Source organism: Chrysemys picta, chromosome 1 (assembly GCF_011386835.1).
Source record: "Chrysemys picta bellii isolate R12L10 chromosome 1, ASM1138683v2, whole genome shotgun sequence".
NCBI classification, from domain to species: Eukaryota; Metazoa; Chordata; order Testudines; family Emydidae; genus Chrysemys; species Chrysemys picta.
The window spans coordinates 131273178-131299349 of record NC_088791.1 but is presented as its reverse complement, the minus strand read 5'-3'; the positions used below and the strand labels follow the sequence as shown (position 1 = coordinate 131299349).

The 26172-nt window shown below is 41.0% G+C and overlaps 1 protein-coding gene across 14 annotated transcripts in view; it reads right to left on the bottom strand.

Annotated features, from left to right (window-relative positions):
• CCDC91 (coiled-coil domain containing 91) overlaps positions 1-26172 on the bottom strand; it is a 341267-nt gene that overhangs the window by 92270 nt on the left and 222825 nt on the right. For all 14 annotated transcript variants that reach the window (XM_042844407.2, XM_042844444.2, XM_065570750.1 and 11 more), the window contains 3 exons: positions 17390-17482; positions 17148-17216; positions 9343-9519 (listed from right to left, as the gene is read on the bottom strand). In XM_042844407.2, coding sequence (XP_042700341.2) covers positions 9343-9519; positions 17148-17216; positions 17390-17482 — 339 coding nt within the window. The remainder of the gene's footprint in view (positions 1-9342; positions 9520-17147; positions 17217-17389; positions 17483-26172) is intronic.

Sequence of the window (26172 nt, the reverse complement as noted above, 5' to 3'; positions counted from 1 at the left end):
GAGTTCACAAAAAGTCTACCAAGAACACTATATGAAGGGCCCAGTTCTGTGTCCTTAGAAACCTATAGTAAAAGTCCAACTGATATGATGGAGAGTATATTTGTCCCCTCATCTGGGATACAGTTCAAAAGCCTATGCCATTTAATCTGCTTTTCCTCTCTTTATGCTTCTTCCTTTTTTGAGCAGCAAGAACCAATGGATTGGAAAAAGATAAGAAAGAAGAAAGAAGGCTGGACTGGGCAGCTTATTCACCGGAAAATAGCATGTTGCCTCTGCATACACACTGCTGTTGTAAGCTCTAGATCTATCTAGAAGACAGTATCTATTACAGCCATGTCCAAATTTCCTCCAGGCTCTGAACATTTGTTGTAAAACTGTATTTAAGTCAAAGCCCTCAGTTAATTTTTATGTTTTTTTTAAAATACAATCCAAGAATCATAAACAAAACAAAACAAACAATGGAGGAAGGCAGTGAGTGTGGATCTGTAGAGGCAGTGTACTTTGACAACTTCAATTTCAAGTGAATAATTTTTCCTTCTCCATTGGGAATCATCTCTGCAGCAGCCCAATCCTGGAAGGCAGAATGGTAGTAACTAACCTTAGATGAGGACTCAGGAATAGTTAAAGATTAAAAATACAGTGGGGGAACCAGTTTGGAATACTTCAGGTCCAGACAGGATGTAACTAAAGACTGCAATGTAATAAACGCTGGATGGATTTGTAAGACATCCTCTATTAGTTGACGTTTCAGTCAAAGTGGTCTAAAGTTTAAAGCCAGTAGAAAGTGGAGATGTCCCTTGAAGAGTGAGTTCTTCTCAAGCACTTTATGAAGTGAGTAGTGGTCTATCACTGACATCCCATTTTGCTAGGAAACGCTGCCAAAAGCCAGAACTACTTGTCTGGATCCATATGATTGTGGACTTGAACAATAAGACACCACAATGATGCAGGCCTATCATAAAACAATGCTATATACTTGACTATTTTTTTAAAAAAAGCTTAAAACTAACTAAAGAGTGACTACTGAAAACCTACTGCATCTAACAAATACTGTGGAGGGGGTATAAAAAGATGCGATGATGGTTCAAAAAACTGATGCCTGCATCAAAATGAAAGGAAGTGAGAGCAGACTTCCATGGTTTTACAGTGTGAAATTCATACCAAATGACAAGATCTGAGAGAGAGTGAGTTCACTTGGTCCCAATAGTTGCTGATTTCATAATGCTTTTGGGAACTGTGGTGCCAACGAATGAACTCCCAAGAGTGGGGGGCTGTGCAGAAGCAATTCTCGATGGAGAACTATTTGCTAGAGCAGTTATTTTTGGCAATAAAAAAAGAAAAGAGCGACACCCACACATTTTCCTCTCCCTCATATTAGCTTCCTTAATCTCCTTAGAGACCTACTGATCCTGAGCAATAAAAAAAATGGGAAGAGATGGGCGAAATTGAGCTATTTTAAATCTAGGGATCAGAAAAGGCCACTGTGTTTGTAATAAACAAGACTGGAAATTTGATTAATAAATGCATAATAATTTTGGACAAAATTTATTGTGTTTTCAACCTTATCCACATGTAGGGCAATGAGGAAAAATATGACAAGACTAATATTACCATTCAGTTGAGACATTTACAGCAGACTTAAACAACAAAAAGGAAAAAAAAGTGCTCTTTTAATCCATGTACAGTTCCTTATGTATTTCACTATATAGCCTTCATTCATTTATATTGGATGCAGGGTAGGGGAGGGGAGTAGAGGTCCTTCCAGAGATTCAGTCCAAAATTGATTCAGGCTTGCCAAGTCCATTGAAAGAAGCACTCCCTCAAGCACAAGTATAAATACCAATTTAAAAAACAAAGCAAAAAACATTTAGCAGCAGGGAGGTAGCCACTCATTTTCCAGGACTAAGTACTGTATGTCCTAGCCATTTAGTTTTACCTTCTGAGCAACAATATCACACTGGTATTCATAAACTGATTAAATACTTTCAAGCACAGGGAGTACCATCTTAAGAATTTCTAATTAATCAAGTTGTTTCAACCATTAAGACATTTACTGGTTTGCCAATAAAATTACATGGGACTTTCCAAAATAATAAATTATAAATCATAGTTCTGCAAGGAGCTACACTACATGAACCCTCAATAATCTGAACATATTCAGTTGTCTTGATTGCTCAGAGGTTTACTGGGGAGAGACTACAGAGAAGTTCACATTTTTTCCATAAGTTATTTGGCTAAACGTGTTCCAAAATATATTTTCTTCGTATATCTCAGTATATCTCACTTGTGGCTTGGCTGAGTGAAGTACTGCAGCCTCAATTTTCCTGAAATACTTTCCCAGTGCTATGATCTTTGCATTTTGGTCCTTTTGCTCATGTCCAAGAGGAAGCAGATTTTATGTTGGTTCTTTTAGTTATATGCAGACATCAAAACTCTCTTCTCGTCCCTAAATTACCTGCTGTGAGGAATATAGTTGTGGCAGATTCTTTCCCTTAATATTCAGGGTAAACTACTGTGAATTATCCACAATGCAGTATTGCAAATTTGACCTTAAAATTTTAGAAAATGATAGATGGAGATACTTTGCCTTCAGCTCTCTGGGAGGGCTACGAAACTCAAACTATAACGTAGACCTGACTTTACCTTGCTTGCTTGCTTGTAATTAGGTTTGCAAATTTGTAAATTCATAGCATTACTTTGCTTATATTACCAACTACACTGCTAAAAGACTGTCACACCCTCCGTACTTTATCCAAAATATTTTGGATAGCCTCATCCTATGTCCCCATATATTTTTTTTGGTCTTCCAAAGTTTCAAGGATAGGGGAGCAGGTAGACCTCTGATAGACACAGAGGGATACTCCCCATCTTCTTCCTGGCTTGGGGAGAAAACCTCCCCACAGCTTCATTACACCACTGAATTCTGTGGTGAGAGCTCCCCCTCCAGTTTCAATCCATTTTAACGACCATAGGCTCCATAACATCCCCATTGCTTTTGTATTAAAAAATGTAATTTTGAATCAAATTGCAGTGGGATAGTTTTCCTGTTCCTTTAGGCATTCTTTTTTGTATTGACCCCTACTAGAAATATAGTAAACCCTGTTTTCATGGAAGTTGCCAGTGTAAGATGCATATAGTGTACCAAAAATAGAACAAAAATACTGGAGTTATGCCAGCATACATCTAGCCTACTGAGCATATGACTTCCTCACCCATAATGACTTTTCAATGTGTGGTACAAAGACCATGAGGCCACTGTGCAAACACTACAGTATCTCTGTAATCAAGACTCTACTTATTTTAGGAAGTAGAGCGTCTTCTTCCCATACTGCATTCCAAAAATAAAAAGAATACAGAGAAACTCTCTCCTGAATAAAACAGGTCTCTTTTATAAATCTGATTATCCACCTGGATAACACATGTTTGAAAACTGAAAATCTCAGGATACTTTACTAAAAGGAAACAAACAGTCTCTTGGACTTACTAATACCTTACATCCTCTTGAGATACTGTTACAGAAAAAGCCTGACATTCCCTTGGTGATGTAATATATCTCATTTATCCCTGTCAGATTTATGAGGCCTCAAGGTACAGTATCTCCAGTTCAATATAAAAATCTCAGTTGCCCAAGTGAATATGTTCATGAAAACAAAGCGAGTGTTGATAATGTTTTAATGGTACCTCCCTCCCCAGAAAGGTCCTTTATCATACTGAAACCAGGTTACATTTTAATAGTTGACTTAATTGTGGAGAACTTTTACTTTAATTTACTATTTTTTATTTGGACACCAAATGATGCTGGTCACCCCAACCAGCTTCCGAGATTGTTGTCAGAGCTATTAGCTGAGGAGAATACATAAATAAAAAAAACGCTATGTAAACTGAGAAGCAGACTCTGATTTCAACTACAGACTCTACACCTCTCTCGAGGTCTGAAACATGGAGAGTAACAATTTAATATGAGTGAGTTGTGTTAAATAAATTTGCTTTTATTCAATGGGTGTTTAATTTGCATAAAATTATTTAAAAAACACACATAAAACTTTCTTTATGAATCTACAAAAAGATTACATTATTAATGGATCATTTGATGGTGTTGCCTGGGATAGCAGGGGACTGGTCTTGATGAGGTCCCTGCCAGTCCTATGTCCCTTTCTGTCATTACCATTTATGTACACTTTTGTTTTCTTTTAGGTAACCTGCTTAGAAACTAAAGTGAGAATTCATACTAGATGATGCAGCATAAGAACATAAGAATGATCATACTGGGTCAGATTAATGGTCCATTTAGACCAGCATCCTGTCTTCCGACAGGATCTGGTTTCCAGATGCTTCAGAGGGAATAAACAGAACAGAGCCATTATTGAATGATCCATCCTGTTGTCCAGCCCCACTTTCTGGAAGTCTGAGGTTTACAGACACCCAGTGCATGGGGTCAGCTGCCTGACCATCCTGGCTAATAGACATCGATGGACCCATCCTCCACAAATTTACCTAATTCGTTTTTGAACCCAGTTATATTTTGGCCTCCACAACATACCATGGCAATAAGTTCCACAGGTTGACTCTGCTTATGGGAAGAAGTACTTCTTTATGTTTGTTTTAAACTTGCTGCCTATTAATTTCATTGGGTGAACCCTCATTCTTGTGTTACATGAAGGGGTAAACAACATTTCACTATTCACTTTCCCCACACCATTCACGGTTTTACAGACCTCTATGATATCCCACCTTTGTCATGTCTTTTCTAAACTGAACAATCCCAGTCTTTTAAATCAGTCCTAACATGGAAGCTGTTCCATACACCTAATAATTTTTGTTGCTTTTTTCTGTACTTTTTATTCCCAATTCTAATATATCTTTTTTAAAATGTGGCCACCAGAACTGCATACAATATTCAATTTTGGGCATACCATGGATTTATATAATGACATTTTGATATTTTCTGTTGTATTATATATCCCCTTTCTAATGGTGTCTAACATTGTTAGCTTTTTTGACTGCCAATGGATATTGAGTAGATTTCTTTCAGAGAATTATCCATAATGACTCCAAGATCTCTTTCTTGAGTGGTAACAGCTAATTTAGACCCCATCATTTTGTATCTATAGTTGGGATTATGTTTTCCAATGTGCATTACTTTGCACTTATCAGCATTGAATTTCATCTGCCATTCTGTTGCCAATTCACCCCATTTTGTGAGATCCCTTTGTAACTCTTCACAGTCAGCTTTGGACATAACTATCTTGAGTTCAGCAAAACTGGAATCCTAAGTGCTTTATTATTTCTATGTGAAAACTGCAGTGACGTAGCTGAGTTTAGTTTTAGGATATGAGAGAGACAAGGTAGGTGGGTGAGGTAATATCTTTTATTGAACCTACTGCTGCTGGTGGAAGGGACAAACTTTCGAGCTAGACAGAGCTCTTCTTTAAGTGAAAATTAGCAGTTTGAATAAATACAGTAACTGACTTTATTTTAGGTTTTCTATGAATTCTTTGAACTTGTGCAACTTCCTCTGAATTCTCTGAATACAATACTTCATACACTTTCAATATAACAACTTTTTGATTTCCTATGTAATAAACTATTTAATCTTCAGTTCCCCATTCAAAACAAAGACAGACAGATACAAGGATCCAGGGCCTTGGTATATTTTTTCCTGAAACCAGTAGTACAACCTTACCAACATAGTTGTACTCTGAAGACTTGAGGTTTATACCCATACTGGATGATCCTCACCACTCAAATTTTACCTCATTAGATTTTCTGGAATTTTACAGATACACCTCTACCCCGATATAACGCTGTCCTCAGGAGCCAAAAAATCTTACCACGTTATAGGTGAAACCGTGTTATATCGAACTTGCTTTGATCTGCCGGAGTGCACAGCCCCGCCCTCCCGGAGCGCTGCTTTACCGTGTTACATCCGAATTCATGTTATATCGGGTCACGTTATATCAGGGTAGGGGTGTACTGCATAGAGCTACTCCCCCTCATATACAATCTAATACATCTTTCTTATATAGTTTCTACTCCAGTACTACAATAATCCCATTGATTTTTGGAGCATTCAAACATGCTTCAGAAATGTCTTATGACAAGGTTCTTTTCCTTTGCCAGACATTCTAGTTAATCTATTTTTGCTTCTAAGCATTTCACATTTGTATATATCTTCTCAGCTTTTAACTTGCCTGGCACAGACTGAAGTTCTTTTTCTTGGTCCTTGGCAGTTTTAAGATAAAACTGAATTCCTGTTTTTCCACTGTTAATCCTGTGTATACACCCAACTGCACAATCTCCTTGGTCTTCATGGCTAGTTGTGGATTTTTCTGGGTTTTTGCTTCTACTGTCTTGCTCTGGGTTAACTTTATGACACCAAAATTTGTTTCAGCCATCCTCTACTTCTAGGTGGATTTTTATCCCACGGGAAGTTTGGGAGATTTACAAATGTCTTCAGCTTCTTGGGTTGTTTTCAGTCATCACTGCTAGGGTCATGCTTCCATGCCATAGAATCTCATTGCTACTCACCTTAAATACTGGAGATGTCTATAGTGGCTCTTTTTCTTCTATTTTTGCTGACTATTGTGCTAGAGCAGAAATGCGCCACCTCCTTAACTGACATGCTTCATTTCTCTTCCTTGTAGTTTGCAGTTTGGACCATTTATTCAGATTAAATTACAACACAATAAAAATCTCTATGGCTATATGTATCTAGGTTTTTCATATCGCATCCACCACCAGGATATTGAACACCTTCCAAATTTATGAAAAAGTGTATTCAAATATATTTGTATTTCCCAACAGATAGGTTATGTTATTTCTTTCCCTTGCTGTTAATTTCAGAAAGCTAAGCAAAAGAAGTGGGTTTGTCAGTGATATTCATGCTGATCTTTCCTAGTATTGAGTTCTAGATATATGTGCCAGTCACAGAGAAAGTTCTGTCTCCTCCACTTACAAGTCTCACTCTTGAGGCGGACAGTTCCATTGTTCCAAAGGAAGGTAGCTCCTGGCGGAAGTCAACATCACACCAAGTGAGGTAGTATCTAAGGTAACTTAGATGAATCCTTGGTAGGCTTTGAAGAGAAGGACTAAAACTTTGAATTTGACCCAGTATTAATTAGGAATGAAAAGAGGCAGAATGCTTTGGTACTATACTCTGAGCAGCCTGTAACCAAATAGAAGTGATGTTTTTTGTTTATTTTATCAAGCTCAGCAGTTTCTTTCCAGGACACAAAGCATAATAATAAAATCAAGCCTGGAGGTGATGACCCCGAACCAATGAGGACGGATGCATGTGAAGCAACATTCAACATAAATATTCTCTCTGTATTGAAAAGATTTAAGGATGCCCTTACTTTACAACAGAGTGTAAACAATTAAATCATATGCCAGTTGTCATCATTTCTTTATCTAGGTCAGGGGCGGGCAAACTTTTTGGCGTGAGGGCCACATCGGGTTTCCAAAATTGAATAGAGGGCCGGTTAGGGGAAGCTGTGCCTCCCAAACAGCCAGGCATGGCCCGGCCCCCAATCCCCGCTTCTTCTCGCCCCCTGACAGCCCCCCCAGGACTCCTACCCCATCCATCACCGCCTGCTCCCTGTCCACCCATGGACTCCCCCCACTGTCCCCCGCCAGCCCATCTAACCACCCCCTCCTTCCTGACTGCCCCCCTGGGACCCCTGTCCCCTTCAACCACTAATGCTCCCCGCCCTCTGACCCCCCCATTCACACCCCGCCCCCTGACCACCACCCCGAACTCCCCCGCCTGGAGCGCTGCCCAGAGCACTGGGTCAGGCTGCGCCTCTGCAGCTGCGCTGCCCGGCCACCCAGAGCATTGCGCCAGCGGCACAGTGAGCTGAGGCTGCAGGGGAGGGGGAGCAACGGGGCAGGGGCCGGGGGCTAGCCTCCCGGGCCAGGAGCTCAGGGGCTGGGCCGGATGTAGTTTGCCCTCTGATCTAGGTGCTCACAGATTGTTTATATGTTTTACTATCTTTGAAAGGACTTAAGTGTGGTTATCCTTTGTAAACAGCAATGGCAAGAAAATAAAATTTTGCTTGTATCTGCCGAAAAAATAAAGCATAATGAGGGAATAATTTGAATGTCAAATACGGTTCTGCTTCGGAAGCCTGTACTCAGACACATAATGTTAGCAGACTAATTGCCTGTCCTAGTAGGTAATCTGCAAGATGTGCCAGATCTACCACTTGACTTTCAGTTGACCAATATGATACACTAAAGCTCCATCTAACATCTACTGATTATAAACTGTCAATTTATGTGTGACACACCCAGATTAATTCAGCAGGAAAAATGTTTTCGTTTGACTTCCAGAATTTTATTATAGTGATATCTTATATACTTGTGTTGTTTATCCAAACACATACAAATTATGTACATATAATACAGGAATCACTTTATTTACCAGTTTATTTAATAACATAGCACATAATTTTGTACAACTTTAGGGCAGGAAATGAAGAAGAATACGATATTTAGTTAAACTGAAAGAGGAGAATGTATGTAGGGAAAATGCAGCCTGTTTCTTAACATATGTTCTGTAGACTTGCTGTGACTTGCTAAGTATGTCTATCGCACTTTAAAAGCTAATGTTTTTGTTTTTGCTTATGTAGGGTTTACAAAATCATGGTAAAAAGTTAGAAATTCAACATCTAAATTAAATTCATTTTATTCAAAGTTATTCTTTGGACATTTTGGACCAATATTAAAATAGGATGCCAAAAATCCAGTAGATTTCTTGGCTGCTTACTGAAAAAAAGAGGTTGTTATAATGGACGAGACAACATGGTTTTTGGAAGAATGTATAACCATTATTGCAACATATTTAATTTGTAGTTGCTATTATCTCCTTTAAAGCATGGTTGGGAAAGACTCTGTTTCAACTTGTATAAGTAACGCACACTCAACCCTCATCGGAGCATTAATATTGCTTAAGAATTTCTCTAGAAAAGTTTCACTATTCACTGTTTTTTTCATCCATCCAATCTCCATTGCTTTCTCTGTCTTCATTCTATATGGTACCTTAGAATAATTGGTGTATAAATAACGAGACACTGGAATTCTAACCCATTGTAAAAGAAAGAAATTTGATGTTGAATTCTAAGTATAAATAATAACGTAGACCTGACAAAAGACAGACATATTTATGGTAATTAATATGCTGTTAAAGTGCCTAGAACCCTTTACATGTTTTGATAAAAACTTAATGTTTACATTTTTAAAGGATCTAACTAAACATTATGTAGTCATTCAGAGGAGTTTAAACATAGCTTTTGAAACAATAAAAAACACAAACAGATCTATGAAAAGGTAAAATGTACTCACTTGACTGGTTTTTCTCTGCTCTTGCACAGCCTCCTGCACAGCCTGAGCAATCTTTTCTTTGTCTTTGACACATTCGGCCTGCCATATTTCTTTTTCTTTTGCATGAATTTTCTCCATGTTTCTCCTTTCCTCTTCGACTGCTTTTAAAATGGCCTCTTGCATTACTTCTTTTTCAATCTTTGAAACAAATAAAACAAAAGTGAATGACAAAAAATACTGAATGCCTGAATCATTAGAATCACTTCATTTAGGAGGATTGGCAGGCTACGCGATATAAGAACAATAGATATTTTCACTTCTATATCACTAGTGCATATCTGGGCCTAGGACGGTAATGCCCCTCCAAATATTACCATGGCTATTTGTTAATAAAAAATGAGTTGCTGATTGGAGAACTTTGGTAGCAGTGTCTATTCAGCCTGCACATGCGCTGCTTCCCGTGCTCTGCCATGAAGCTAGCCAGCGTGCACGGGTGAACCCTCCTCAGTTCCTTCTCTACCACAGAGTCAATGACAAGAAACTCAGAAATAGAGGGGAGGAGGATGGGGAGGAGCACCCATAGGGAGACACATCTCGAAGAACCATCATTACTGCACAAGGTGAGTAACTTCCTCTTCTTTGAATAGTGTCCCTATAGGTGTTCCGCTGTAGGTGACTCCTGAACAGTGCTCCCCACCGGAGGTTGGGGCTTCGGAGTTGAGTCTGTCATAGATGATAGTACTGAAACTGTCATCTATGGTAGAGTCCCCCAGGATGGCATAGTGTTCTGTGAAGGTATGCGCAGATGCCCAGGTAGCTGCTCGGTAGATTTCTGATATAGAAATACCCTTGGAGAAGGCGACTGCCGAGGAGACCCATCTCATAGAATGAGTGCATATTGAAGATGGGAGTGTTGTGCTGCGAATTGGGTAACGTAGTTTGATACGGTTAGATACCCATTTGGAGAGTCTTTGAGCTGAATTAGATGTGCCTTTTAACCTATTTGCAATGGAAAGTCTCAGAGGTTTTCTAAAAATTCTTGTCCTGTCCTGACGTCGAGTGTATGGAGGATGGCTTCCCTATTATCCTCATGAAGTTTGGGATAAACGGTCGGAAGGTGAATGATTTGGTTCATGTGAAATGTGAAAGTCACCTTGGGAGTGAACTTCAGATGTAGTCTAAGCGTGACTTTGTCAGGGAAGAACACTGTGAAGGGGGAATGCTCTGTCAGAGCCGCTATCTCCTCTTTCCTTCTTGCAGAGGTGATGGTGATCAGGAATGCCGTTCTCATGGAAAGGTGAGTTAAAGAACAAGAGGCCATGGGTTCAAATGGCAATCTGGTCAGTCCTTTTAACACTAGGTTGAGATCCCATTGTGGGGGTAGGATGCCTGGGTTGAGGAAACACATTCACTATGCCTTTGAGAAACCTCTTTGTAGTCAGGTGGGAAAAACTGAGTACCCTTCTATCTCCTGGTAGAAGGTCGCAACTGCTGCTAAGTGTACTTTCAGCAAGTAAATAGAGAGTTCCAATTTCTTGAGAGTCAACAGATAATCTAGGATTACAGGTAGAGGGGCTATATCAAGGGTGACACCTTAGGGCTGGCACCAGATTCAAAATCTAGTCTCCGTCTGGTAGGTGGGTACAACAGGTAGCTACTTTTCTACCATGTAGTAACACTTTCTGAACATCTTCAGATCTGCAGTATTCTCAGGTTGGGATGGAGAGTGTGCCTCTCATTCTGCGATAGAAGATAAGGAGTGACTGGAAGAGTCATTGGTGAACATAGCTCCAGTTGTGACAGGTAAAGATACCATGTCTGTCTCGGACAGGTGAGAGCAATCAGTATGATGTTTACTTTTTCTTTATTTTCAAGAGAACTTTCAATAATAGAGGGAAAGGTGTGAAGAAAGCCCTTGTCCCGCGAGAGGAAGAGAATGTCTTCCATGATGTGCATCCGATCCCTGCTCTGGAGCAGTACTGTGGACATTTTTTGTTCTGGTAAGTGGCTAACAAGCTTATTGTCTGTGGCCCCCATTGTCAGAATGTGTCGTGGAGTATCATCAAATCTCCCATTTGTGGTCATGAGGTAATTTGTGGTTAAACTATCCACTGTCATGTTGTGCGCTCCCAGTACATAGGCCGCTGATATTGTGACATTGTGGGAAATGCACCAGTTCCATAGCTTTAGTGCTTCCACACCCAGAGAGGGTGATCTGTTGCCTCCTTGTCGGTTTATGTAATATATGCAGGCCATATTGTCCATCATGAATTTTGTATGTGTGCCTTTGATCAGCGGGAGAAAGTGAGCACACATATTTCTGGCCACTCGCAGTTCGAGTAGATTGATGTGAAGGCACATCTCTGATGGAGACCATTTGCCCTGCAGTGTGAGACCGTCGAGATGTATCCTACGAGGGATGCATTGGTGTCAGGAGTAACGATGGGGAAAGCCGAACAAATGGGATTCCCATGCAGTAGTTTTTGGGTCTTTCCACCAATCCAAGGATTGTTTGACCTTGATGGGCATCAATAGTAGTTTCTTTATGTTCTCTCTCTTTGGTCTGTAAACCGAACCATGGTTGAAGGCATCTCATGTGCAGTCTGGCATGAGCTATAGCCAATGTGCCCACAGCCATATGCCCCAGAAGTTGGAGGCAGTGTCTGGTCGTAATTTGTGGGCTGGATTGCACGGTCTCTAGAAGCATGGAGAGGCTGAGGAATCTGTGATGTGGGAGGAGTGCCCTCGCATTAAAGAGTAAAGGTCGGCTCCTATGAATTCTAGCCTCTGTACAAGAGTTAATGTTGATTTTTGTGCATTGATTTGAAGGCCCAGATTCTAGAATGGATCCAGTGTGGAATGGTGATTCGTTGGGCTTTGGCAAAGGAACATGCGCTGAGAAGACAATCATCCAGGTCAGGATAAATCATAATGCCCTGGGAGTGTAAATGGGCCACCACTACTGCAAGGACCTTGGAGAATACTCTGGGGACCAATGAGAGACCAAAAGGGAGCACTAGTAGGGGTCTTGGTCTAATGTAAATCTGAGGTATCGTCTGTGACTCAGTATGATTGAGATGTGGAAATATGCATCTTGAAGGTCAAGGGCTGAGAACCAGTCTCCTTTTTCTAACACTGGAATGATTATTGCTATTGTAACCATCTTGAACTTCTGAGCCTTGACAAATTTGTTGAGTACTCTGAGATCTAGGATGGGTCTCCAATCTCCTTTTTTCTTAGGAATCAGGAAGTAAGAAGAATAGATATGCCTCTTAGATGTATGTGCTCTGACTCTATAGCTCCTCTCCTAATAGGCTCTCGTGAGAAGGGTCTCTGAAGAAGGACAGGGAAGGTGAAATGGATGGAGTACCTATCTCAAATGATCTCCAACAACCACTTGTTGGAGGTTATCCACTCTCAGGTGCTGCGAAATGGGGAGAGACAGCATCCAAAGAGAGGGGTGAGATTTTCCAGGATCAGGTGATGTTGAGGAGAATGTTCTATGGGCACTTTGATCAACCTGTCAAAGCTGTTGCTTTGAGGTGGAAGGTTGAGAGGAAGTGGGTTGCGAACACAATGGTTTCCACCTAGGGAACCTGGACTTCTTCCTCTGAGGTTCATATGACCTCTGAGCTGGATATTGTGATGAGTGGGGTTTAAATGATGGCTGAAGGCTATATTTTCTCTTAAACCCAGGTGTGAAGATCGTGAGGGATTGAAGAGTAGCCCTGGAGTCTTTTAAGGTGTGGAGGGAGGTGTCAGTCTTTTCCACAAACATTTCCCTTTGTCCCTTTAAAAGGAAGGGCCTGTTCAGTCGTTTGAACCTCATTTGGGAAGCTGGATAGGTGAAACCAAGAATCTCGTTTCATCACGATGGCAGTCAAGATGAAACATGCCACTGGGTCAGCTGCATCAAGTGCAGACTGGAGAGATGCTTTAGCCACCAGGTGGATTTCATTGACATTGGTCTTCAATTGTTCCTTATGAGAATCTGGGAGCTGCTCAATAAAGGATTTCAGTTTTAAGTAATTCTGATAATTGTATTTTGCCATGCAGAACTGGAGAGTGGTTAAGGAGCATGTTTTCCTGCCAAAAAGATCCCGACCTTCCAGTTCCAGCCATAGGGGGTGAATTTAAATTGGTGTTGGCAGCCCTTTGAGTTGACTGCATCCACTAGGATCAACTGGGAGGTGGGTGGGAGAAGAGAAACTCCATGTCTTTCAGCAGCGTGCAATACTTTTTCCTCAGCCCTTTTACATGTTGGTGGGACAGACATGGGGGTCTGCCATATGATTTTGGCTGGGTTCAAGAGTGCCTTGTTAATAGGGAGTGTGACACTGCACCCCATAGTTTTCACAGTGATAATATGATGATATGATTATGGGATAATTCTGATGTATTTTATGCAAGATAGGTCATGTGAGATATCATTGGAAGGGTTATGATTTACTGAATATGATTATCCTTTTTGTATGCATGTATAATTTTTGTATCTGAAGTTAGGAATACTAACAATGTATCTGTATTACAAATGTATTTACACCTGGGGAACGCCCACTAGCAAAAGACTGTCAGTCTAGATGGCTGGCTGGGAAGGGCCCATTCCAGTTAATGAATCATTAGGGAGAACAACAGACCTTACAAGGATCTTATCTCCCACCTGGGGGGGTCTTCCTGAGGACACAGTAAACAGCCTCTGACTCAGCGCTGCTATGACACTATGGGTTCAGTTGACCAAGTCACCTGTTACTGGACTCCATCTTGGAAAACCAATGTTTTCCACTGACTGGCATGGGAACGAAACTTGGAGACAACGGGCTGCCACCATATGCAAAAGCTATTTAAGGCAGGAGAGCGACATCACTGTGGTTCTTCACTAACTCCCCACCCAAAGAGACTCTGGGAAACATCTGAGGAACAAAGACTGAACTGGGTGTGGAAGTGCTGGACCCAGGCTAAAGGAGTTTTTTAATCTGTGAAAGGAACACCTGGGGTTTTTAAGCTGTTAGCAAGTGCAGCTGGCCACTTAAGAATCTCTGAGGCCTGCTTGAATCATCATTTAGGGTGAGAATCTGATACTCCTATCCAATCTCTTTAGTATATTAAGCTTAGATTGTGTTTTTGTTGATTTGCTAGGTAATCTGCTTTGATCTGTTTGTATCCCTTATAATCACTTAATCTTTTGTAGTTAATATATTTGTTTTTGTTTTATCAGAAACCAGTGTGTGGGAGTCATACGTTGGGAAAAATAGCTGTTGTATATTTCCTCTTCACATTGAGGGAGGGGGCAAATGTCATGAGCTTACACTGCATAGATCTCTTTGCAGCATAAGATGGTATAATTTTGGGTTTACACTCCAGATGGGGGGTGTGCACTTGAACAGCTGGGCAGTTCCTTAGCTGTAACCGCCTCGTGCAGAGCTGATCACAGCAGTTTGTATGTACTGCAGCTGGGTGTGTCCCTACCTGTATGTGTGCTGGAGCCTGGGAGAAGGCTTGGCAGGCTGGTCACAGCAGTACAGTGTAAAGGGAGACCAGTCTGGTGGGTCAAGGGGGGCTCAGTGGTACCCCATTTCCAGGTTGCACCCCAGGGGGAACCCATCACAGTGAATGTGGGCATCATACGGCGGGTGAGAAGAGCACCGGGAGACTGCGTCCTCTTGCTCACTTTCTGAATCTGAGGATGAAAAGGGTGGTGCATGACAACAGGTCGTCGGAGAGTCAAAAGTTCCGAGTGAACTTGGTACCAGGTCCCAAGTACTGAGCAGAGGCGAATACGATGTGTCAGACATAGAAAGTTCTGTCGTGTACTGGAAGGTGTCAATACCAGTGGTGGAGGTCGGTGCTGAGGTGCCTGTTCTGAAGGAGTCGGTGATGTGGACCTGATAGTATGCAGATTGTTGGTGCCTGGTGTGCCACAAGCGATACCAATGTCAATGTCTGTGCCACAGGAGCCTTCCCCTGAGAGTTCCTTTCTGTTCCCATTGGTTCCTTAAGCAACCCAGCATGCTCTATTGGGACAGTAATGCGAGAGCCTTAGGTTCTGGATTTAGATGGCTTTGGTGCCATCTGTACTGATGATACTGATTGAGCCGGAGATCATTTTCGGCTTGATCATGGCTCACTGTGGGGACTCATGGCCCTTTTCTTAGAGGCCTTACGTGAGTGGCTCATGGACATCTACTTGGGCTCACCTCCCTTTGAAGTAGAAGGTTGTGGTAAGGTTTCTCACTCTCCAGGGGACCGCTGAAGGGCTGCCTCCAAGAGTAGGACTTTGAACCTCGGTTCTCTGTCTTTTCTGGATCTGGGCTTCAGTTTCTGGACCAAACCACAATTCTGTTGGATGTGTTTCTCTCCCAGCCAGCGGTAACACTGAGTGTCCATCAGTCACTGGGATAGATTCTTTGCAACTGAAACACTTCTCGAAGCCCAGAGAGCCGGGGCCTGTCCGGGGGGGGGGGGGTGTGTGTGTGTGTCTCCTGACAGGGGTTGAAGAAAGAACCAAGTCCTTTTCTCCTTTCCTCCCCCCCCCCTTTTTTTTTTTTAAAAAGGCAACAGCCAAATAAAAGATAAACGAAGAAGAAAAGAAAAAAGAAGCTTCAAAAGTAGCTAACGGGTAACAATTCTAAAAAGGTTAACAATCTGCTAACGAACTTAACTTAAAATAATTTAAAGATATAGGGAAAGATATATTTATTTTAAGTATGAAGAAAAAGAAGTGGCCTAAGAGTGGGATAAAGGCACAGGTGTTCAAGACAGTCTTATTAACCTTCCAGACTCAAACATTAAGTTCCACAGCCTTGAGATTCAAGAAAGTTGACAACTAGCCACAGATATACCACTATCAACCAGAAGGCAAATTACATATGTGGATCACAGTTTTCATTGGAGAAAACCAGATGTTTTTGATCCTGTAATAGAGTGGGGTCAAATCAATTGTGCCTGTTTGTTTCTTGACATATGGTGTTACAGATTTTCCCAGAGTCTTAAAAGATAGGTACAGTAATTATTCTGTACATAATGTTACCTGACTTTTGTGCTGGATTATATACCAAGATTTGATATGCAAATATAGCCTAGACAATTATCACCTAATTCCCTCATCGAATAATAATTTTACTGTGTCCAAGGCATTCATGAATGAAAAGCACTAAACAAATCAGACAGAAAAGGTGAAATTTAATTTTTTTATTAAAAACAATATATATTGAATCACTTAGGACAGTTTAAATTGACTAAATTTAATTGAATGAAATATTTTGTCAATGCTTTTACAAATTTTCTACTAAGGATATATAATATGTATTAGACTATTAACTCACACATACTTAGGTTTTTCTTCTGGAAATGACCTTTCTGTTGTAAAATATTAAATAAAACACAATGTTAAGTGTCTCGACAAATGCAATGACAACTCTGGTATCTGTTCTTGAAATAAAAAACAAAACACCAGTGCGGTCAGCTGGAGACTATGAAAACAGATTGTTTTGTTTAGATACCACAAATAACTACACTGTAATAACCCAAGGACTCAACATCATGAAAAAGGCAAATTAATACTGGTGCTATTTTCATTAGTAGAATATAAGAAATTACATTTTGCATCAGCAGTTAGCAGATTTCCATGATAGCCTCTAAATCTCGTAGGAGTCCTCATGATTTGTAGAATTATGACCCCTTTTAAACATAGTTGAAATGATATATATTTAGTGGAACTGGACTTTCATGGATCTAGTTTTTGAATCAGAGCCCAATTCCTGAACATGACACTCCTGAATGAAATGCGTGGTATTTATGTTGTATATCTACTATTTAACTAGAATTACCTTAGCAGCAGCTGCCAAAGCCTCTTTACTTCTATTCTCTTGTTCCTCCAAACATTTTTCCAGGGCTTCCTGCAAATAATATGTAAAATAAAGTTGTAACACAGCATATGAGGAGTGGATAGAATTTGGTTCAAACACTCAAAATATTTAGAACCTGACCCCACTCCCATTAAAGTAAATGGCAAAGCTCCTATTGACTTCAGTAGTATAGGATCAAGCACTTGATGTACTCAACGCATTACCTTATGTTTTTGTGATTGTTGCATCAAGGCTGCTTCTACTTTTTGCACTAACACTTCTTTCTCTGTATCCAGCATGTCAAGAAGTCTCTGATGCTATAAGAGAAAATAATCGTATTATTGCAACTATAGCCTCGTAGTACCACAAGGAAAAGAAGTTGGTGAAACACTGTTAACGAGACATGAATTTTGCTTAGATGACCAATGGAAAAACTAGAATTGGTTAAACTACATACAGATTAGTTCCTTAATACCAGCAGCAATGAAGGGCACTGCAAGTAACATGAGATATATCTGATAAATTAATAATTTTCTATTATTTTTTCCTCAATCTTATGTACACAAAATAAAATAAAAAAATATATTAATAAGTTGGGTTATGCCACCCAGATGATAATTATTCTTACAAAACCTATGAACATAGCCATGGCAAAATTACTTAATGAGTATTCATTTAAATACATATGTGGAATTTAACAAAGTGTACTAACTTTAATTTGAATATAAATCTATGTGAAAGAGAGTAAATATAAATACTCATATCTATACAACCAATTTAGACACCATACAGTTTTAAGGTCAGAAGATGAGAGCAAAAATTGCTGCTTTATTCCAATTTTCTTGTAATTTAAAACATTTTTCAAGGAGACAGTGAATGCTGACAATAAGTGACCAAGTAGTTTATGTCTGCTTATATAATCTGTCATCACTGTTTCTAATTATAATCCTTTCATCTGTTTTTTTTCAAGAAACCAAGTAAAGCATGCACAAGATGCGGTTTGCCTTTTAAAAAGTCTGAGCTGTTATGGGAATCTAAAAGTTATTAATGGAAAGTATTGATGCCATGTGTATTTGTCAAGACAACTGGCTAGCAAATCAGTAAACCTTAGCACATGCTGTTTAAGTGATGATTATAGTAACTTGAAATCACATGTACAGTATCAGTAAAAAATAACATTTCATAAGATCAAAAACAAATACATGAAATAAATTTATAACACTATACTAGTTAAAATATATAGACTATAAAGCCCTCACCTTGCAAATAAATAAACACATGCTTACCTTTAAGCATGAATAGTCCTTTTGACTACATATACTAAAATGTATTATTCTACAGCATGAAATCTACTATCCTTTATTTATGAGTTTCTCTAATATCAGCATGAAATCTATTTTCAAACTGCAATGGTATTATGAGACATTTTTATATCTGGAGAAGAGAATACAAAAATGTTGACTGCTTTATAAAACAAAATAAAATGCAATTTCTGCAGCACAAACATTCAAGAAGGCATTTCTTTGTCAACTTACTTAAAACAGTTCTGAGTGAAGCAGACATATCTAAATGGGAAACACCTGTTCCAGCAGTGAAATTCACAAAGATTATATTTAATTTATAGCATCATAAAAATGTAGGACCAGAAGGGACTCAAATGGTCATCTAGTCCAGTCATCTGCACAGAGACAGGATTACATACTATCTGGACCATCCCTCAGAGGTATTTTTCTAACCTGTTCTTTAAAACCTCCAATGACAGAGATTCCACAACCTCCCTATGTAATTTATAGATTTATGATATGTATTCTAACTTTCACTGCAGGGTCATATTTTCAGATATTATCGCCAGGCTATCTTAAAATATTACTTTTTATTTTTTCCAATAACAAATGCTCAGTATTCAAAATGAAACAATAAGTAGATTTTGTTTATTAGTGTGATGGTGTATACAAACTCCAGCCTGGGTGACAAGGGGTTAAGGAGCTGCTCTGGGCTCAGCCAGCACTGCCCTGCCACACCTGCAAGAGACGTACAGATAAGAGGAGGAGTAAAAGAGAGTACAACAGCTCACTTGTGGGAAGGCCAGGGAAAAGATAGGACCTTTACCTTGCAGCTGCTGAGGAAAGGACTGAGGGAGAGCAAGATCTTCCCCATCAGCAACTATCTGAAGGTCTCTCTCTGAGGGAAAGTAGGACCTGCTTCTGATAGACCCAAAGAGGAAGGCATTTTCCCCTTACACCCAGTTTATTTGTGTTGATTCACCAAATGTGGTGTTTTTTTTTTTAAAACTGGAAGGGATCTTGAAAGGTCATCGAGTCCAGCCCCCTGCCTTCACTAGCAGGACCAAGTACTGATTTTGCCCCAGATCCCTAAGTGCCTCCCTCAAGGATTGAACTCACAACCCTGGGTTTAGCAGGCCAATGCTCAAACCACTGAGCGATCCCTCCCACCCCAGGGGTATAGATTACCCCTGAAGAGGACAGAGATGGAACTGACCTAGCTGGAAGGCCCAGGCCTGAGAGGATGCAGCTACCACCCCTAGGTGGAGAGAGCACACCATGCCCAGCCACAAAGAAATGCCAAGTGGTGAGCTGATCCCCTCCACGCTTTTCTGGTATAGACTGTGAGATTTGAACTATGGCAGGGTGGTGGGTGTGCCCAGAGAAGGCAGCCTTAAGGCACTCCTGGGTGTCAGACCCTTTTGTCACTCTAACAGGGCCCTGGGATGGAGCCCGGTGTAGTGGGAGGGCCTGTGCTCCTCTACCAAAAGCCCCCTTCTGCAAGTCCAAGTGCCTATGCCCCTGGATACACTGCCCCACAAGCGAAGACCATTTGACAATCTGCTTTATGCTTTCTTAATTGACTACAGTGGGGCTGAAAATAAGTCTTTTTTATGCCCCCCGCCCAAGATGAACTTCTGTTAGTCTGAGTGCATTTAAAAGAACATCTGACTCAAATATAGGGCATGAATCAAAGCCCACTGAAGTCAATGGAAAGACCCTCATTGACTTCAGTGAGCTTCTGATCAGATCCATATAGAAGATTTTCTTGGATACAATAGTCAACTGAGGAAACAACCTCTGATTCATATAATATCTACTGTATAAAGAATGGCAAAATTCATTCTTCTAGATGATAATCTCTAGGACAGCATTAAAATCTAAGACAGTTAATTACTGTTTGGCACCAACTGTCATGTTTCAAATACAGAAATACCACAGGTTTTTCTAACAGCACCAGACTGGACCCAAATACATAGAATATTAAAAAAAAAAAATCATTCCTTTGAAATGATACTGAAGTATGCATTGATTTAATTCACTGCATGAGAATTGGAATTTATTGTTCAGAAAACAGTTCCAAGATTACAATCATGCAAGATACCAAGAAAGAAAATAAGAATAGATCTCTATCATAAGAGCAATTTGCACGATACTGATCCTTGAGATGATCTCTGAAAACTAACAACTTTTCCCCCCACAAAAGACAGTGCAAAATTAATCTTTAGAGTGTCCAGTTTGTTACTATCCTGAATTGCTAGTGATTGGCTACTACAGTGACAGGTGGTTTAAAAATACCCACACAGATTTAGCAAATTCCACCAATTCTATTCAGATGTAGCAAAACAAAGAAAGAAAATATTAGCAGCCAGTCTAAACAAAGCCTTGTAAATAAAGAATACCAATCTACCTAATAAGTAAGAGAGATTAAACCATGTATGTAAAAAGCTATTGCTCACATGACTTACAATCTTTGATTACAGTAACTGTCTGCCAGTAGCTGGGACTGGACAACACGGTTGGATCATTCTATATTTGTCCTATTCTGTTCATTCCCTCTGAAGCATCTCGCACTGGTCACTGTTGGAAGACAGCATATTGGGCTACATGGACCACTGGTCTGACCCAGTATGGCCATTCTTATATTCGTATAATTCTATAGAATTCCTGTAAAGTTGGTAAGCTTTGGGGGCTTTTTATGTTGAACATTATTTTTCTCTCCATGTATAAAACACTTAAAAAAATCCTTATCAATCTTTTGTGAATATAACACTGTGGGGAGCATTTTGTACATTAACTTGTCTATATATTGGAAAACACATTACTTTTCTGTATGTACTTGGCGTTCATTCAAAATGCAGATTAATGACAGACAGATTTCATTCAGACTTTATACATTATATATAGAATATTTTTTAAAAATCCCAAAATATTTACATGAGAAATATATCATAACTTCGCCAAAGCCAGAAGCTTCTTGTGAATAACCTAGCACATCCTTCCCCATTATAATGTAAATGTTTATTCATGTGGAATAATCCTTCCATAAAAGGTTACCTTCATATCTGAACTTCCAGAAATTCATAGATCATCACAAATGTTGCAACAGCTGTCCATACAACCCAGGAAAGCACATTCTCTTGTATTAGAGCTAGAGAAATACCTTACAGAACTGTTTATTTGGTTTCAATGTTTACACTCAGCCAACTAGTTTTCTTTTTCAGGGTAGAAAGAATTTTCAGCTATTAAATTACATAAATTATTTGAAGAGAAATAAGTAATTGGGAAAGGGTTTGCAGAATAAAATACAGCATAGTCTCTTTCTCTGAAGTAGGTCTTGAGGCCACAGAGCTTATATTTCATAATGAGGGTGTATATAATAAAGAAGCTCAATATAACAGATTTAATGGAATTAAGGAGAGAGATTACTAACAATAACTATTCTTCTTTGAGAGTCACCTTCATGTCTTCACTTTAGGGGAATATGTCACCACAGGTGTCAAACTGTGGAACTGCCTTGAAAGCTGTGTCTGCTGGGAGGTACACGAAAGCTGTCATGCAAGGGTGATGTTGTTACCCTACTCCAGGGGCGGCCAACATGAGCCTGAGAAGGAGCCAGAATTCACCAATGTACATTGACAAAGAGCCACACTAATATGTTAACAGCCCCCCATTAGCTCCACCCACTCAAACCTGCAGCGCCTCCTGCCCGCTGGCAGCCCCACCAATCAGTGCCTCCCGCTCCCTCCCCATGCCTTCCGCCCGTTACGATCAGCTGTTATGCGGTGCGCAGGAGGCTCTGGTGGGGAGGGGGGAAGAGCGAGGGCATGGCAGGCTCAGGGGAAGGGGTGGAGTGGGCGCAGGGCCTGGGACAGAGCAGGGGGTTGAGTACTGAGCACTCCCTGGCACATTGGAAAGTTAGCATCTATAGCTCCAGCCCCAGAGTCAGTGCCTATGCAAGGAGCTGCATATTAACCTATGAAGAGCCGCATGTGGCTCCGGAGCCACAGGTTGGCCACCCCTGCTCTACTCTATAAAAAGGAGTGTATCTCCCAACCACCTCGGGTTTTTTTTCCCCCCAAAGCACAACATCCTGATACTATATAGAACTCAAAGATCTAGGGAATGGTGGGTGGGTGGTGTGAATACATAAAAGTGATGCTCAAACATCAGTTCCTGGTAAGTAACCTCTCTTTCTTCTTTGCATTTCCATCCTTAGAAGATTAGTAAGCAGAGCTCTACCAGAAGGACAGTGAGCAAGGAGTTCTTAGCTAAATATAGAGCGTAGCACGACTGTCCAAAACTGGCCATCAAAATGCAATGCTAAATACAAGTACAGTAACTCCTCACTTAAAGTTGTCCTGGTTAACGTTGTTTCGTTGCTGATCAATTAGAGAACATGCGCGTTTAAAGTTGCGCAATGCTCCCTTATAACGTCATTTGGCAGCCGCCTGCTTTGTCCACTGCTTGCAGGAAGAGCAGGCCGTTGGAGCTAGCTGGTGGGGGCTTGGAACCAGGGTGGACTGACAGCCCCCCATCAGCTTCCCGTTCCCCTAAGTTCCCTGTGCGGCAGCTGCCCAGCAGGCTATGAATTGCTGGCAGTTCGGCTGTCCTTCTCCCCACTGCCATGTGCTGCCCTAATGTCAGGGAGTCCCCCCTGCTCCTGCACCCCGCTTACCCCATTTCCATAGAGCAGGGGAGGGAGGGGGGAGAGACGGACATGACAGGGCTCAAGACGGAGGGTGCTTGCTGGCAGGAGCTGCTGTCTCAACTTGCTGATCTACTTAAAAAGGCAATGTATTTAGAGTGGCGTCAGCGTACTTAAAGGGGCGATGCACATCTCTCTCTCACACACAGGGTGTGTGTCTCTGTCTGCCATGCTCTCTCCCCTCCCTCCATTCCTGCTGCCTTGTAGAGTGTGAGGCTACATTAACAACATGTTAACCCTTGAGGGCTCAGCCGATTGCTTATTCATCATTTAGCAGTAAGGAACCTAACCCCCCCATTTACATTAATTCTTATGGGGACATTGGATTTGCATAACATCATTTTGCTTAAAGTCGCATTTTTCAGGAACATAACTAAATGTTAAGTGAGGAGTTACTGTAGTAATGATTATTGAAAGGGTGCACCTAAATCCAAATTACTGCTTTGCAAATCTCCACCATGGCCTTGAGCATGTCACTGATGCTGCAGTGGCACTTGAGGGATGAATTTTTAAACCAGGGGATACTGCTTTCCTAGCTAATATGCAACAGTGTTTCAAACATTTACTAATTCAGGGTGAAATTCTCTGTTTAATGAGTTTTCCCTGACATTTATTACCATATGCTACAAATAACCTATTAGATCATCTACAAAGGGCTTGATCTTTTTGAGATAAAAGCAGGATGGTTACCCTCTTTACCTCTAGGCTATAGACGCATGCTTCCTCTGAGTGGGGATGGTGCCTGGGGAATAACATACGGGGAGGGAAATAAACTGGGATAGGTGGAAATCTCAAACCACCTTATGTATCAAGTTGGGATTGGGCCCCATGGTGACTTTGACCTTAGGGACTACAGTTTAAAAGGTGGAGGGGCCAGCAAAGTATTAAGCAGATGTAATTGGTATGGCAAAAGCCTTTATAACTGATAAATGTTTTGGAAAGGCCTGTGCAAGATCCACATAAAAAGGGCTCATCAGATTTGTTAAGACAAGACTTAGGTTCCATCATGTCAGCAGCTTCCTAATGGACGGAATGCAATTGCCAGTCCCTCCAGGAACCTGAAGACTGTATGGTGAAAGAAGTTTAGTTTGCCCTTAATGTAATTATGATAAGTAAATATTGTTTCCATATGAATCTTTAGCCAGGCTAAGATTAAGCCCTGTGTCTTAAAATGTAGAAGGTACTTTAGGACTCCAAGTCGAGATGGAGTGAGTCCTTTACCAGTGGTCCAGATAGTACACTTTTCCATTTTTTGTTCAGCATGGAGCTACTACTGGTTTGGAGGAAGATGGACTGAACACTCAGAGCAGAAATGGTCCACATTAGTTAGCAGGTTATCCTCCTCCAGGCTGCAAGGTGGAGTGCCTCTAGGTTGGAATGCCTCTAGGTTGGAATGCAGAACTGTCCCTACCTGTTGACGCAGGAGGTTTGGAGAAACAACATACTTGCTGCATCTTTTTGGTCAGTTGCAAAAGATCTGGATACCAGCGCTGACTGGTAAGCAGCTTAGCAAGTATACAACAGTTTGTGAACAAGGTCAGGATTGTCTCCTCCTGTTTCTCAATCAAGGATTCTGGGTTGGGACTCAGAGCATTCCATAGGGCATAACTGTAATGAGACATAAATAGCTCGACTTTTGCTCACTTAAAAGGCCGGACAAGTAGTAGTAGAAATGTTTTGCACAATAGTTCCTGAAACTGTCTAGGTTCCTCAGGAGGTGAAACAGGTGAAGCATCAATATGATATTCTGGTGAGATGCCATTCATGTGTTTCTCCCAAGACGACTCAAATACTTCCTCTGAAAGTTTCATATCATTCCTCAGATACAAGCAGATCCTCCTGTAAATCTGAGGGATCTGGTCAGTATTGGTGCAGTCAAAGAAGAGTACATGTGTGCCATGTGAGAAATGGGCACCCGTGAGTGCATAAGTCCTGAGGCTGGTGCTTGTGCCTCAGCCTACAGCAGGACTTTCAAGGAGTCCTGTATATAGGGGTATATGAGGAGCTGGGGTGGGCCCTGCATTAGATACTTCCGTGATAACTGGATCTGAAGCACTGGAAGATGGCATGGGGTTTGAGGACAAGTTGGAGGACTCTCTAGATTTCTCTCTGAAGGGGTCGAAGATATGCTGGCGGCAATCCTGGATTGAAACCAGAGAAGTTGATACAGGCACAGAGTGGAGCTGTGGAAAAAAATGTAGTTGGGTGGATAGCTGCTTCAATGGTGGACACCCATTCCAGCAGAAGGATTGAAGGTATTACCAGGATCTGAAATGGAGAAAAGTCCAAGTTAGTAAATGCTGAAATGTCTGGTTACAGAGAAGCGAGGAGAAGAGGTGACAGTGGTGCTGTTTGAGAGTCTCCAGAGCCCCCATGGGCTGAAAAATATATTTGGTTATGTTCCTATTGTGGGGAATTGTGCTTCCTCTTCTCCTTCCTTTTACTTTGATGGGCATCTGCATAGACTTGGTTTACTGAGATAGAGGCATCTGGCCTGGGGATAGGTCCACAGACAATGTCAAGGCTATTGGTACCAAATGAGTAGATGCTGAGGTGGGCACCTATTGAATCAGTCCCAAGGTCATCAAGACTTTAGTGTATATATAGTGTCAGTTTGGTCTTTGGTGCTGCTTTTTATTAGGCCAGTGTTGGTGGTGTCAGGTAAGGTATTCACTCCCAGTTTCCAGTCTTGGGCTCATGACAGATGGGGGTGCTGAAGCCAAGGTGGCAAGATGGCTCTTGGGTCCTGTGTCAGAGAACATCAGCATTGAAGCTGGTCTTGGTACCTTTGACGGGCTCACTGGTGTACCAAGCTACAAACAACAAGACACTAGATGAGCATGGAGGCTCAAGTATCTCTTCCTTTTAGTGCAGTGAGAGAAGGCATGGTGAATTACACATTTAGGCCTTGTCTACAATACTGCGGTAAGGTGACCTAAGTGACGTTACTCCAGTTATATGAGTCAACATAGCTTAGGTCGATTTACTGCAGTGTCGACACCACGCTGCGTCAACG